This window comes from Dendrobates tinctorius, unplaced genomic scaffold (genome assembly GCF_039654945.1).
Source record: "Dendrobates tinctorius isolate UK_male_01 unplaced genomic scaffold, ASM3965494v1 ptg000360l, whole genome shotgun sequence".
Lineage (NCBI taxonomy): Eukaryota > Metazoa > Chordata > Amphibia > Anura > Dendrobatidae > Dendrobates > Dendrobates tinctorius.
Window position 1 is genome coordinate 182,637 of NW_027362026.1, and position 13,449 is coordinate 196,085.

General features: G+C 46.5%; 1 protein-coding gene across 1 annotated transcript in view; it reads left to right on the forward strand.

Moving 5' to 3' along the window:
- BRCA1 (BRCA1 DNA repair associated) overlaps positions 1 to 13,236 on the forward strand; it is a 189,609-nt gene extending 176,373 nt beyond the window's left edge. Inside the window, exon 19 of the mRNA XM_073562633.1 lies at positions 11,212 to 13,236. Coding sequence (XP_073418734.1) covers positions 11,212 to 11,312 — 101 coding nt within the window. The 3' untranslated portion in view covers positions 11,313 to 13,236. The remainder of the gene's footprint in view (positions 1 to 11,211) is intronic.
- Positions 13,237 to 13,449: the final 213 nt, after the last annotated feature.

Below are 13,449 nucleotides of genomic sequence, written 5' to 3' on the forward strand. Positions count from 1 at the left end.
TCCGGGAGAGAGAAGGAAGTGGGAAGGTAGAAGCAAAAGGGAGTTCAGATTCATATTCAGGGGTCCCTCCTCCACTTCCAGTAAAGGTACTGTCACACTAAGCGATATCGCTAGCAATATCGCTATAATTTGTGACGTTAAAGCGATATTGCTAGCGATATCGCTGTGTCTGATACTTACCTACGACCCGCTCCCCCGCTGGTTATCGCTGATCGCGCGAGAACGTTCAGGACCGCTTCTCGTCGTCAGCTTCCTGCTGTGACGACGAGCGACGCGTGGAGCCGGGCGGGAGGACGCAGGATCGCCTGGTGTGACAGGTAAGTAGCGACCCCCCGTCCCCAGCGATGTCGCTAGTGAGATCTGCCTGTGTGGCAGCTCACTAGCGACCACTTAGCGAGGTACCAGCGATCCTGACCGCGTCATATCGCTGGTTGGGATCGCTGGTACATCGCTAAGTGTGACAGTACCTTAAGTCTTCACAGTGATGCCAGACCAGCAGTAGGGGGGAGGCGTTCCCTCTTTGTTCAGGCCTGGGAGAACATCTCTGCCAGCACCTGGTTCCTGGATATAGTAAAGGAATGCCTGAAAATAGAATTCTACCATCTGGCACGTCAGTCATTTGTAATAACCCCTATCAGAAGATCAACAGGTCTAGTGGAGTAGCTGGTTCTAGGTTAGGTTTTGGGCAAATAAAAAGGGGATTTTATTCCCCCTTCTTTTTGATAAAAAAAAAAAAAGAAAGCCAGATGAATCATTCAGGAGGGGTCTCAATTGCTGAATAAAGAATCACACCTTTAAGATGGAGTCTGTGAATACAGCCATAAAACTACTTCACCTCAATTGTTTTTTGGTGGTGTTCAACTTAAAGGATGCTTTCTATCACATCCCGATCCATCCAATCAGAATTACCTAAGAGTGGCCCTATACAATCAAGGAAAAGTCAGACATTTTCAATTCCACGTTCTTCCTTTCGTGTTGACAGTTGCTCCGAGTGTTCACCAAGTTGATAGCAGAGATGACAGCCTTCTTACGCATCCAGAACACAGTCATTGTTCCTTATCTTAATGACTTTCTTATAGTAGGAAGATCGTCGGACCGCTGTGCTGTTCAGTTAAAAGAGGTTACAGTGTTCTTACAAGATCTGGACTGGATGGTGAACACTCAAAAATCAAGAATACAGCCCCTAAGAGTACAAATCTTCCTTGGCCTGGTCCTGAACTCCAAACTGCAGTCTTGTTTTCCAGGACGTCCACCTGACAGCACCATGGAGGACGTCGTCCTCCTCCTTACAGGGACAGGAAAGCACACGAGAGGTTAAAAGGCCATGTCCCACCCCCTTTCCCTCAGTGTTTTTCCTGTCCCTGCACGGAGGGACACACGAGAGCTTACCGGAGGGGCCCAGGGGATCGTGCGGCCAGTCCAATCCTTCCCCTGTGAAGAGGTCCCGGGGCCGAAACTCCCCGGTGGGGAGTCCCTCAGCTCCAAAGGCCAGGAGCAGGACAACGCTCCTGGAGGGAGCCGTTCCTCCCTGTGGGGGGGCTCTCGGCTCCAGGATGGGTCGGCTCCCCGCAGGCGGCTGGCCGAGCGGGCACCGACAGAAGTGGGCGCAATCGGGGCTGCGGGCCGGGCCCCGCGGCGGGCCGAGTACCCACAGGACGGCGCCGACAGCTGGCAGCACGGGAGGCCGGAACGCCATAGCAGCGGCCGGCGACGGTCCCCCAGCCCTGGGCCAAGTCGCAAGCGTCCAAGGTGGGAATCAGTTCCAGTATCAGAAGCGAGCCCTAGCGAGGATTCCGATTTCCGGGACTCAGACCAGGAGGAAGAAGGCGAGATCTTGGGGGATAGTCAGGATCAGAACAGGAAGTACCTATTCAGACTGGAGGATACGGACGAGCTGGTACACACGGTCAGAAATACCATGCAGATGGAGGAAGTCCCTAAGCCACAGTCCAGACAGGACTTAATGTTTGGAGGACTGGTGTCCCGCAAACAGGTGGTGTTCCCTGTAAGCGAGCACATCAAAGCAATGATCCTGGAGGAGTGGAAGGAAGCGGAGCGTCGGTTGACACTCTCCCGAGACTTTAAAAATAGACTGCCCTTCGATCCCGAGGAAACTCGGGCGTGGGAAGAAATCCCTAAAATCGACGTCCCAGTCGCCAAGGTTACTAAGAAGACGGCTATCCCAGCCGAGGACTCATCCGGTCTTCGAGACCCGATGGATAGAAAGGCGGACGTCTTGTTAAAAAGAGCATGGGAGACGTCGGCGGCCCTGATTAGAGCCAACATAGCAGCCACCTCGGTGGCTAGGTCTATGTTCCTGTGATTGGGGCAGTTGGAGGAACACCTAACCAACAAGACTCCGAGGTCAGAGATACTAGCATCTCTTCCTCTCTTGAAATCAGCCACGGCGTTCCTGTCGGATACGTCGGCGGAATCAGTAAGGTTTGCGGCCAGAAACAGCTCCCTCTCTAATGCGGCCCGGAGAGCAGTCTGGCTTAGATCCTGGTCGGGGGATAACCCTTCTAAAGCAAAGCTATGTGCCATCCCTTTCTCGGGCCTGAGGGTGTTTGGGCCAGCCCTTGATAATATCCTTGAGCTGGTGTCCGATAAGAATAAGGGGTTTCCGGAAGAAAAGCCCAGGCGGCCCCAGTCCTTTCGGAGAGGCTCCTTCTTCAGAGGACAGTCGGAGTTTAGGGGTCAGGCGAGGTCTAATAGAAGCTCCTACAAAGGCTCCTTCAGCCAAAGTGGGAGGAACAGAGGTCCCCCATTTGCATCGACATCTAGATCGAGGAGACAATGACGCCATAGGCATTGGGGGGAGACTTCGCCACTTTGCAGCAAACTGGTCACGAGTCACCAACAATCAGTGGGTCCTCAGAACCATCAGGAAAGGTTACAGGATAGAGCTCTATTCTCCTCCCCCCGACAGATATATTACCCCCACTGTCGTCCGGGAGGACTCCGCAATGTGGTCGGATCTTCAGGACATGTTAGACTCAGGGGTCATAATACCAGTTTCACCGTCAGAAAGAGGGAAAGGGCACTACTCTTCCCTGTTTGCGATCACAAAGAAATCCGGCGAGGCCCGCACCATCATAAACCTGAAGCCACTAAATACCTGGGTCAGATACAGGAGGTTCCGGATGGAATCAATCCGATCCGCAATTCCTCTAATAGACAGGGATGCAGTTATGTGCACCCTAGACCTAAAAAAGGCATACTATCAGGTTCCTATCCATCCCTCATCCCAAGGCCTACTAAGGTTCGCGATCAGCTCACCAGCCCGGACCTGCCATTTCTAGTTCCAGGGTCTTCCATTCGGGTTGGCCTCAGCTCCCAGGATCTTTACGAAACTGGTGGTAGAGGTGGTGGCCTATCTGAGAGATCAGGGTATTGTGATTGTTCCGTACCTGGACGACTTCTTATTGGTGGCAAGATCCAAAGAAGCGCTCATCCGAGACAGGATCCGAACAACTACTGTGATGGAGTTCCTAGGCTGGGTGATCAACTGGGAGAAGTCGGACCTCACACCAGACACCAGAAAGGTATTCCTGGGAGTCCTCCTAGACTCAGCCGACAGAATATCCTGGCTACCCGAGCAGAAGCAGAAGTCCATTCAGGCCAGAACCAGAGGCCTGTTGAAGCGTCAATGCTCCATAAGGGAAGCAATGGAGGTCCTGGGCCTCATGACGGCCTGCATCCAGTGCGTCCGTTGGGCCCAATTCCACTCGCGGTTGTTACAAAGAGAAATTCTCGCGAGGTGGGACAGGAGTCAGGCGTCGCTAGACAAACCCCTAAGGCTCTCAGGACGAGTAAAGGAGTCCCTTCGCTGGTGGTTACAGTCCAGGAACCTTCAGGTGGGAGTGCATTGGACAACCTCTCCATACGTTGTAGTCACCACAGACGCAAGTGCGTGGGGATGGGGAGCCCACATAGAAGGGAAGATCTTCCAGGGGAAGTGGCCAGCAAGCATCAAGGCCAGATCCTCCAATTTCAAGGAACTCTTCGCGGTCTGGGAAGCGTTGCGGAGAAACCGGTCGGTACTAAAGAGCCGTCATGTCCGCATTTTATCCGACAATACAACAACAGTGGCATTCCTGAAACACCAGGGAGGAACCAGACATCAACCACTACAGGCACTGGCGGAAAAGATATTCACGTGGGCAGAACGGACAGTTCGATCCGTGACCGTGGTACATCTAGAGGGTTCCCAAAACAAAGTGGCAGACTACCTGAGCAGACAACAGATCCACCCGACAGAGTGGGAATTGAACGTAGAAATCTTCGACCAGCTTTGTCAGCGCTGGGGGACCCCCAGTATAGATCTCTTCGCAAGCCGGAAGAACTCGAAGCTTCCCAGATTCTACTCCCTAAATCCGATGGACCATCCAGAAGGCGTAGACGCCCTGAGTCAGACTTGGGGAGAATCCCTCTCTTATGCGTTACCACCACTGGCCCTCATACCGGCAGTGCTCAGAAAGATACGCGAGGACCACGCAAAAGTGATATTGATAGTGCCATACTGGCCGAGGAGAAGCTGGTTTTCCCTTCTGGGAGCCATGGCAGTAGAAGATCCAGTCGAACTGCCCCTGTGGGAGAACATCATCCACCAGGGCCCGATCCACCACCCGGACCCAGCAAGACTCCATTTATCGGCTTGGATCCTGAGAGGGACATCCTGAAGGCAAAAGGATTGTCGGAGCAGGTCATATCCACCCTTCAGGCCAGCAGGAAGCCGGTGACGTCGGCAATTTATCGGAAGATATGGAAAAGATTCTGTCTGGAGGGTGGCAGGTCCGAGCTCGTGGCAGGCACCCCTGATCTCCCTAACATACTAGGGTTCCTGCAGGCAGGTTTTAATAAAGGCCTCAAGCCCAGCACTCTAAAAGTCCAGGTTTCAGCTTTGAGCGCCTTCTTCGATTATCAGTTAGCTGCACATCCCTGGGTGATAAGGTTTATAAAAGCCACACAGCGCCTGCGCCCCACGATTAGGCAGCTCACGCCGCCTTGGGACCTGGGCCTGGTGCTTCGGTTCCTCTGCTCGGACACTTTCGCCCTTAGTGAGAAGATAGCCATCCCTGCTCTCACTCGTAAAACGGCCTTTCTAGTAGCCATTACCACGGCCAAAAGAATAGGGGAGATCCAGGCCCTATCCACTAAGGATCCATACCTCCAGATAAGAGAGGACAGTATAATCCTAAGGTTAGACCCGGCATTTACCCCGAAGGTAGCCTCTACAAGAAATCTGAACCAGGAGGTAGTGTTACCCTCTTTCTGCGATAATCCTCGAAATGTGAAGGAGCGGCGGCTCCACTCGCTAGACGTGAGGCACGCAGTTATAGAATACCTAGAGGCCACCAATAGTTGGCGTGTCGACCTGAACCTGTTCGTTCTCTTTGGAGGTAGGAATAAAGGGAAGAAGGCCTCTAAGGCGTCCATCGCGCGTTGGATTACCTCGGTAATTTCGGATGCCTACCTGACTGAAGGCGCCAGCCCCCCTGATTCCTTAAAAGCCCACTCTACGAGGGCGGTATCGGCCTCATGGGCCGAGCGGGCGGGGGCGTCAGTTGATCAAATTTGTCGAGCGGCAACCTGGGCTAGTCTTAATACGTTCTGCAAACACTACAAACTAGATCTGTTAGCTGGCCAACAAACCGCATTTGGGGAAAAAAGTTCTCCAGGCAGTAATCCCACCCTGAGGAGGTGCTTTGGTACTCTCCATGGTGCTGTCAGGTGGACGTCCTGGAAAATAGGTATTAGACCTACCGGTAATGATGTTTCCAGGAGTCCATCCTGACAGCACGGGTAGTTCCCTCCCTGTTATGTTATACTATGTTGTATTATGTTATGTCATATGCTGTAATATGATTGTTTCATTAAACTGTTACTAGCATCATCCACCTTGTGGTACTTGTCAAATCACTGAGGGAAAGGGGGTGGGACATGGCCTTTTAACCTCTCGTGTGCTTTCCTGTCCCTGTAAGGAGGAGGAGGAGGACGTCCTCCATGGTGCTGTCAGGATGGACTCCTGGAAACATCATTACCGGTAGGTCTAATACCTATTTTTTTGCCCGAGGACAAGGTAGAAAAGATGGGGAACCTGACCTCGAGAGCCATAGAGATTCCAAAGATGTCCCTGAGGAAAGCTATGTCCTTGTTGGGAACCCTTACATCCTCATCCCAGCAGTCCGATGGACCCAATTCCACACCAGGGAACTGCAATGGGAAAACCTGTCTGCACAGAGATTGCTAAAAGAGTGTTTGGAAGGGAAGGTACACCTGGGGAGTCATTCAATTCAGGGGGTCTTGGACACTTCCCGAGAAGGGAAGGTTGTCAAATCTAAAAGAATTGTGGATGGTGGAAAGGGCTCTAGAAAGCTTTCTTCCTCTCCTCGCATATTTTGTCCTTTACAGCACTGCACATAAGGGGAGCAGAAAACGTCAAGGCAGACTTTTTAAGCCGCAACAAGCTGAAACAGGGCGAATGGGCCCTGTTTCAGCAGATAGTTCATCTATGGGGGTTGCTGGAAATTTTTTTATGTCAACAGACAAACAGAAAGGTAAAAAAGTTCTGTTTGCTAGACCCAAGGGAAAACCCATTTGCAGTAGATGCTCTCCAGATTCCCTGGGACTTCAGGATTGCTTACGCCTTCTCTCTAATAACGTTGATTCCAGCGGTTGTGAAAAAGATCAAGGAAGATCAGGTGAGCGTGATTATGATTCCCTCTTTCTGGCAAAAAAGACCGTGGTTTTCCTGTGAAGGACAATGTCACTGTCACATCCATGGATCCTGCTGGAGATCCCGGATTTTCTTATGCAGGGGTCAATATTCCCGTCATGATCCAGTCCGGAGTTTGTTTTCTGCTATCTTCTCTCTGGACTGGTCATGCGGGGGTTAATCCCCTCTGCCTAATTTTTGAGCTGGCTGGGCTATTTCAGTCCTCTGCAGCCTGCTGGCCAGCGTCAACTATAGTTCATGCTTCCAGGCTAGAGCCGCTGACCCGTATACCCTAGTGATCCTTCTGCCTCTGACTTCCCGTGTTTGTGTGTGACCCGTTCATAGTAACATAGTTTTGAAGGCTGAAGGAAGACCTTATGTCCATCTAGTTCAGCCTATTTTTAGTGCAGCTGTTCTGTATTGTTGATCCTGGGGAAGGCAAAAAACCCACAGAGTAGAAGCCAATTTTCTCCATAGGGAAAAAAATTCCTTCCCCTAAGCTGGGTCAACCATCTACCTATAATATTCTGTTATTCGTAACCGTCTATACTGTTACTCACAAGAAAAGCATCCATTCCTTTCTTAAATTCATTCAGTGAGTTGGCCATCACCACTTCCTCAGGAAGAGAATTCCAGAGCCTCACTGCTCTTACCGTGAAGAACCCTCTTCTATGCTGGTGCAGAAATTCTTTCCTCCAAACGGAGAGAATGTCCCCTTGTTCTTGTCACAGTCCTTGGTACAAACAGTTCATTGGAGAGATCTCTGTATTGCCCTCTGATATACTTGTACATATATATTAGGTCTCCCCTAAGTCTTCTCTTTTCTAGAGTAAATAGACCTAATTTTGATAACCTTTCTGGGTATTGTAGTGAACCAACTCCATTTATCATTTTAGTAGCCCGCTTTTGAACCGTTTCAAGTTCAGTAATGTCTTTCTAGAGCACCGGCGTCCAAAATTGCACACAATACTCCAAGTGTGGTCTGACGAGTGATTTGTACAGAGGGAGAATTATGTTTTCATCTCGTGTCCCCAGGCATCTTCTAATGCATCCCATGACCCTATTTGCTTTGGTGGCAGCTGCCTGACACTGGGCACTCCAATTTAGCTTCTTATTGACTAAGATGCATAAGTCTTTTTCCATGTCTGATTTCCCCTGCAGTTTCCCATTTAGTAAGTAATTATAGAATCTGTTTCTCCTTCCCATGTGCATAACCTTACACTTTCTGTGTTAAACCTCATTTGCCATTTTTCAGCCCAATTCTCCAATTTACTCAAATCTGTCTGTAGTTGCAAACTGTCCTCCTTTGTGTTAACTACCTTACATAGTTTTGTATCATCTGCAAATTCTGATATTTTACTGTGTAAGCCATCCACTAGATCATTAATAAATATATTAAATGGTAGTAGTTCCCTATCAATGACTTAGTGCCCGTCTGATGGTTTCGCTAGAGTGTAGGACTCTGTCTGATCTCTCAACCTCGCCTCTTGTTTTCTGTCCCAGATACCAAGCTCCCTTTCTGGCTTTGACTCACTGGCTTGTACCCCGACTATGTCTTACGTTTTGGATACCACGTTCCCAGTAGGCACTGACTTCTGGCTTGTCTCTGACTATGTGCATTGCTGTGACCTTTGGTACTTCTGCTCTTGACAGTTTCTGACTCGGCTTGTCTGACCAGTCTTTCGTTACCTGTGACACCTGTGCTGCTGCTCAGTGTTGCTACGCTGTGTGTGCGCAACCTCTCTTCCCTCAGGAGCACCCCCTCGTGGGGGTTGCGCTATACTGCACTTCAGCAGCATTACAATTCCATACTCAAGTGAACGACTTCCATCTAGCATTGTGGAATTTGAAAGGGCAGTACTGAGTAATGGGGTTTTCATCAGGGTTAGTTTCCACCTTACTAAAAAGTAGAAAATCCATAACAACGAACATTTACGGCAGGGCATGGAAAAAAAATCTTGCAATTTTTAGGGAAACCGTTGGGTCAAAAACCTCTGTTGGTTCCGATTTTAGAGTTACTTCAGACGGAGTTTGAACTGGGTTTTGCTACTAGTACCCATAAGGTCCAGGTATCAGCTTTGGGCGCATTGCATAGTTGTAACCTTTCGGCTAATACTTGGATAGCAAGGTCCTAAAATGCTGTGATAGGTCCTGTCACGTACCCACTTCTCAGCACGTGACTTGGGGTTGCGCCTGCAAGGGGTAGTCTATCTCTATTCACTCAGTCCAGCATTCAACCTCTGTTCTATGCTGCAGTTGGAGCATAAATCACACCCCGACACAGACCACACACCCCACTTCATACACACGCTGCCACCACTCACTGAACACATGGGCGATGAGTCCCGGAAATTTTACTACTGTTTGCCAATCACCAGGATCATACACTCTAAGGCTATGGATTATTTAGAATATACAAGGTTCAAACTTATTAAAGTTTTAAGCTTTAATAGAAAAGTTACAGTGCTTACAATACAAAGATGTAAAAAAAAAATGGAAATAAGTGACCTATAAATATGCAAAACAGTTATAAAAATAAAAGGGAGAAAACTTACAGAAATATCTAAACTTTGTAGCCTGGCTTTCTGCTCCCTGAAGGGGTAGATGAATATGGAATGGCTCACACCAGCTTGGCTGTTCCTCAGTCTGTGAGCAGCTTTCTATGTGTAAAGGTCTAATTTATAGATTTAACCTGGAGATCAGATTACTACATCAGCCTCTCATGTTAATAATCTAATTGCTGGTTTGTGACTGTATCATGGCGACTTTACCAATGAATACATTATTTTTCTCTGAACGCTGTTGTTTAACTTTTCTTTCTCATAGTAAATAGGCTGCCATTTGGCATCTCTCTTCACAGGCACCACAAGGTGTGAAATGTTTTCCCTGGGTTGAGACCAGGAAGACTGCCATTTTCTCATAACATAGGTCATGACCTTTGTGAAGAGCTGCAGTCTAGAACAGATGTTAATTACTGCTGGTCATACATCCATATACATATACATATTTCACTACAGGTTCAGACAAGTCCCAATCCCTAGGGTTCCCCTTTGGGATCTGAAGCTAGTACTAGAAGCTTTGACCAAAGAATTGTTTGAACCTGTGCAGGAATTGTAAGCAAAGTATCTTGCCCTAAAAATAATCATATTAGTGGCTCTGACTTCAGCCCGTAGGGTGAGTGATTTATAGGCCCTTTCTATAAATCCTCCTTATACGAAAATATGAGGTCAGAGTCGTGTTAAGACCTGATTCGGCTTATCTTCCTAAGGTAGAGTTGAAATTTCATCAAAGTGAAGAAATTATCCTACTCTCCTTCTGTAATAACCCTAAAAATTTGGGAGAGTAGAAGATTCATTATCTTGACATTAGAAGGGCGTGATTACAATGTATATCTATGACTAGCCAGTGGAGGAAAGCCCAGTCCCTGTTTGTAGGCTTCCAGGGTAATAGGAGGGGTTACGGGGTAGGAAAAGGTACCATTGCAAAATGGATTAGAAAGGCCATTAGTTTAGCCTGCTCTGCTAATAATGCTCCGATCCCTGATGGCATCAAGGCTCAGTCCACCAGAGCAGTGGCGACCTCCTAAGCAGAGAAAGCGGAGGTATTGATTGATCAAATTTGTAAGGCCGCTACCTGGTTCTCACCATCTACCTTCATTAGGCACTATAGGCTGGAATTTTTGGTAGAAGGGTGCTGCAAGTAGTGTTCTTCCCTAAGTTGTTTCAAATACTCCAGAAATCTCTCGTGTGCTGTCATGGGTGAAGGGAAAACACCAAGGTTACTTACTGGTAGCTGTTTTTTTTCAGAACCCAAGACAGCACCCATGTATTACCCCCCCTTTTTTCACTATATGGGTGTGCACTATAGTTTGGGTATTTTATGATGTGGTGTTGGTTATGTGCGTAATTTAACCTGGACATCCTCCCATGCTGTGTAACCCAACTGAAGTGAGAGAGAGGTACCACCCTTATATTTCAGTGAGTTTCCTGTCATAGCTGAGTGAATCCCTCTGTTAGGTGTACTGTCATGGGTTCTGGAAAAACTGGCCACTGGTAAGTAACCTTGGTTGATCAGCTGATCAGAGGTAATTTAATAACTTGTCAGCCAGAATGCTGTGAGTACAGAACATTAATACAATTAATCTGTGTGCAAAAAAAATATCACCATTGCACAGGACGATGTGCTGCCATGGACGATGATTGTAATGCCTTTGTGAACAAATCCGCTCATCTGACAAATTGACATTTTGCTTGTTTGTCTGGTGATCACCAGCATTTTTACCTTTGGCAATAATTTTTGAATGAGTGTTTAGAGAGTATAAAGCCGGTCCCATTAACAAGTAATTTATTCATACGTTTTTAGGAGGAATAACAGAGTAATGGAATTTTCAGAAATGAATCGATCTTTATTATTTAAAAACAATTGGACCTACACACTTGATGCTCATTTTGTTTAAGATCTTGTAAAAATCACCTGTAATTGTTTTCTTGCAGCTATGAGGAAGAAGTACCGTTGTCTTGTGATCGCTCGTGAATGGTTGCTGGACAGCGTGTCAAGTTATAAACTTCAGGCATTCGACAGTTACCTTGCATGATCCAGTCTTCTATTTTATGGAGATGTTCCTTTAGATTACCACTTACAACACAGTCTATGGTATAAACCAGATGAATTTTCTTGCTACCTACCGATATTCTTTCTGCTACTGTATGTCAACTCTAGTTTTAAAATTGGTTTGCAAATTTAGAGAGCAGGTCCTTAAAGAGGAATGAAATATATATTTTTTATTTAGTTATCCTCCAGGCAATGCAATGTTATGATTTTTTTTTTAATCCTTTTTCCCCAAAAACATTGCAGTTTTTACTCCTTAGCTCAAGCTCCTTAATAATCTGCTTTCAGTTGCTGCTCAGCAAGAATCTGTTCTCTTTTTACAGTCCGGAGCAAGATTTTCCCTATTTTCCCTGTAGTCACAAAGAAAGAGTCTCTTACAGATTGTAAATTCTGAATTCTTGCTGGGCAACAGTTAAAATCAGAACTTGGGGGACTTGAATAAAACAGTTAGAACCACACTACAGCCTGGTGATTGGGAGATGATGCATCATAGGGTAACTATGAATATTACAAACTTTAATTACATTGCAAAGCTTGATCAAAAATTCTATTAGCGTTTAGTTTCTCTTTAAAGAAGCATTCTAGGAAAAAGTCTACCCTGTGCTGCGACTTGTGCTTTGCCTTTGAGATTCAGAGTACTAAATATGTCATTCCCAAGCTGCAGTAATGGCTTCTGCTGAAGTGGTCCTCTAAATCACAGCTTAACAGTCCGATCCTCCATTTTATGTGACATAGTGACCTTTGCCTAGGTGACGTGTAACACCACTGCTGCATGTCCATATGCTTGGTTGGATCCTCATCTCTTTGGAATCGAAGAGTTGTAGCATAATGGGCCATATCTCCTTCTAAAAGTATGTGCACACAGCTTCTTCTAGACGCTGATGGACCTGCATAGGTTTTCAAGCAGAATACTCTTCTGGAAAATTCTGGCAGAACCCACCTAAATGACGGTCAGGTCAGTTCTTTTAGACTCTTCATGGCTTTCCAAGCCTGAAGCGATTCAAAGAAGTTCTAATGAACATATCCACAGCAATGTCAAAACGACTTGCTTTTGCATATGCTCCGTCTTTTGTAACGTTTATTGAGCGCTTTATCAGATGGGTTCCCAGCATTATCCAAGTCACGTGCACATACCCTAAGGGAACTTTTAATAGTCCTTTGTCAGTAGTGCACTTTAAATTAAATTCTGCTGTCCCTGCACAACACACGAGGCTTGATGAATCATTGGTGTATCATGCAGTTAACACTATGTTTAGACTTTATAAGTGAATACTATATTGTTCTATGGTTTTATGATGGTTTGATATATTTTTATTGTTCAACAGTAAGTTATATCTGAATTGCATTCCGCCAGGAGAATTGCTTTTATAGATATAAACTGTTAGCAGCTGTGTATTGTACATCCTGAGTTAGCAGGATTCGAAGCCGCTAGGTTCATACCCCTAAAAGTGACATAGATAGACCATACTCCTACAGTGTACATCCAAGGTATGTGTGCCCATCTATACTACCTGTATGCCCAGGAAATCATATTAGTCTCCTCCATGGGCTGTAATGGTGTAGGCCTGTCCTGTGTTAGACTGGACATTGAAGGAAATGACACAGGGATGGACCAATACACCTTACATGCCACTGGTTAAAATTTAGGAAAAAGTATTAGTGTCCAATACTGGGTATTAAAGAAGGTGATGTTTTAAATCTTACCACATGTAGACCCTCGTTGGCTTGTTGCTGTGGATTTTATTGGCCTTGTATCATGATGTTGAGTTTTGTAAATATTGTATTTATGATTGAAAAAAAATGAGAATAAAGTTAAATGACAGTTTTTGTGCGCGTTACTAGAAGGTAAATCAATTTATGTCTATCTTGGCAAATACTTGCGTTCCCAATAAAATGTTGATTCTGCAAAATCTTTCCTTTTAAATTCTGCATTATACTAATCCTGTGTTGTCCTTACTGGAAATGTATGACAAAGGGGCGTGCCTGTAGTAAATCTAGCACTGGCTGTATAGTGTCATGATGTGTACGGGGTGCAGTAATATCTAGTTATTAATACATTTACAGGAGAAATAACCAAGGAACAGAAGTGCCAAACCAAAACCTGATGGGAAAACTGTCTGCTC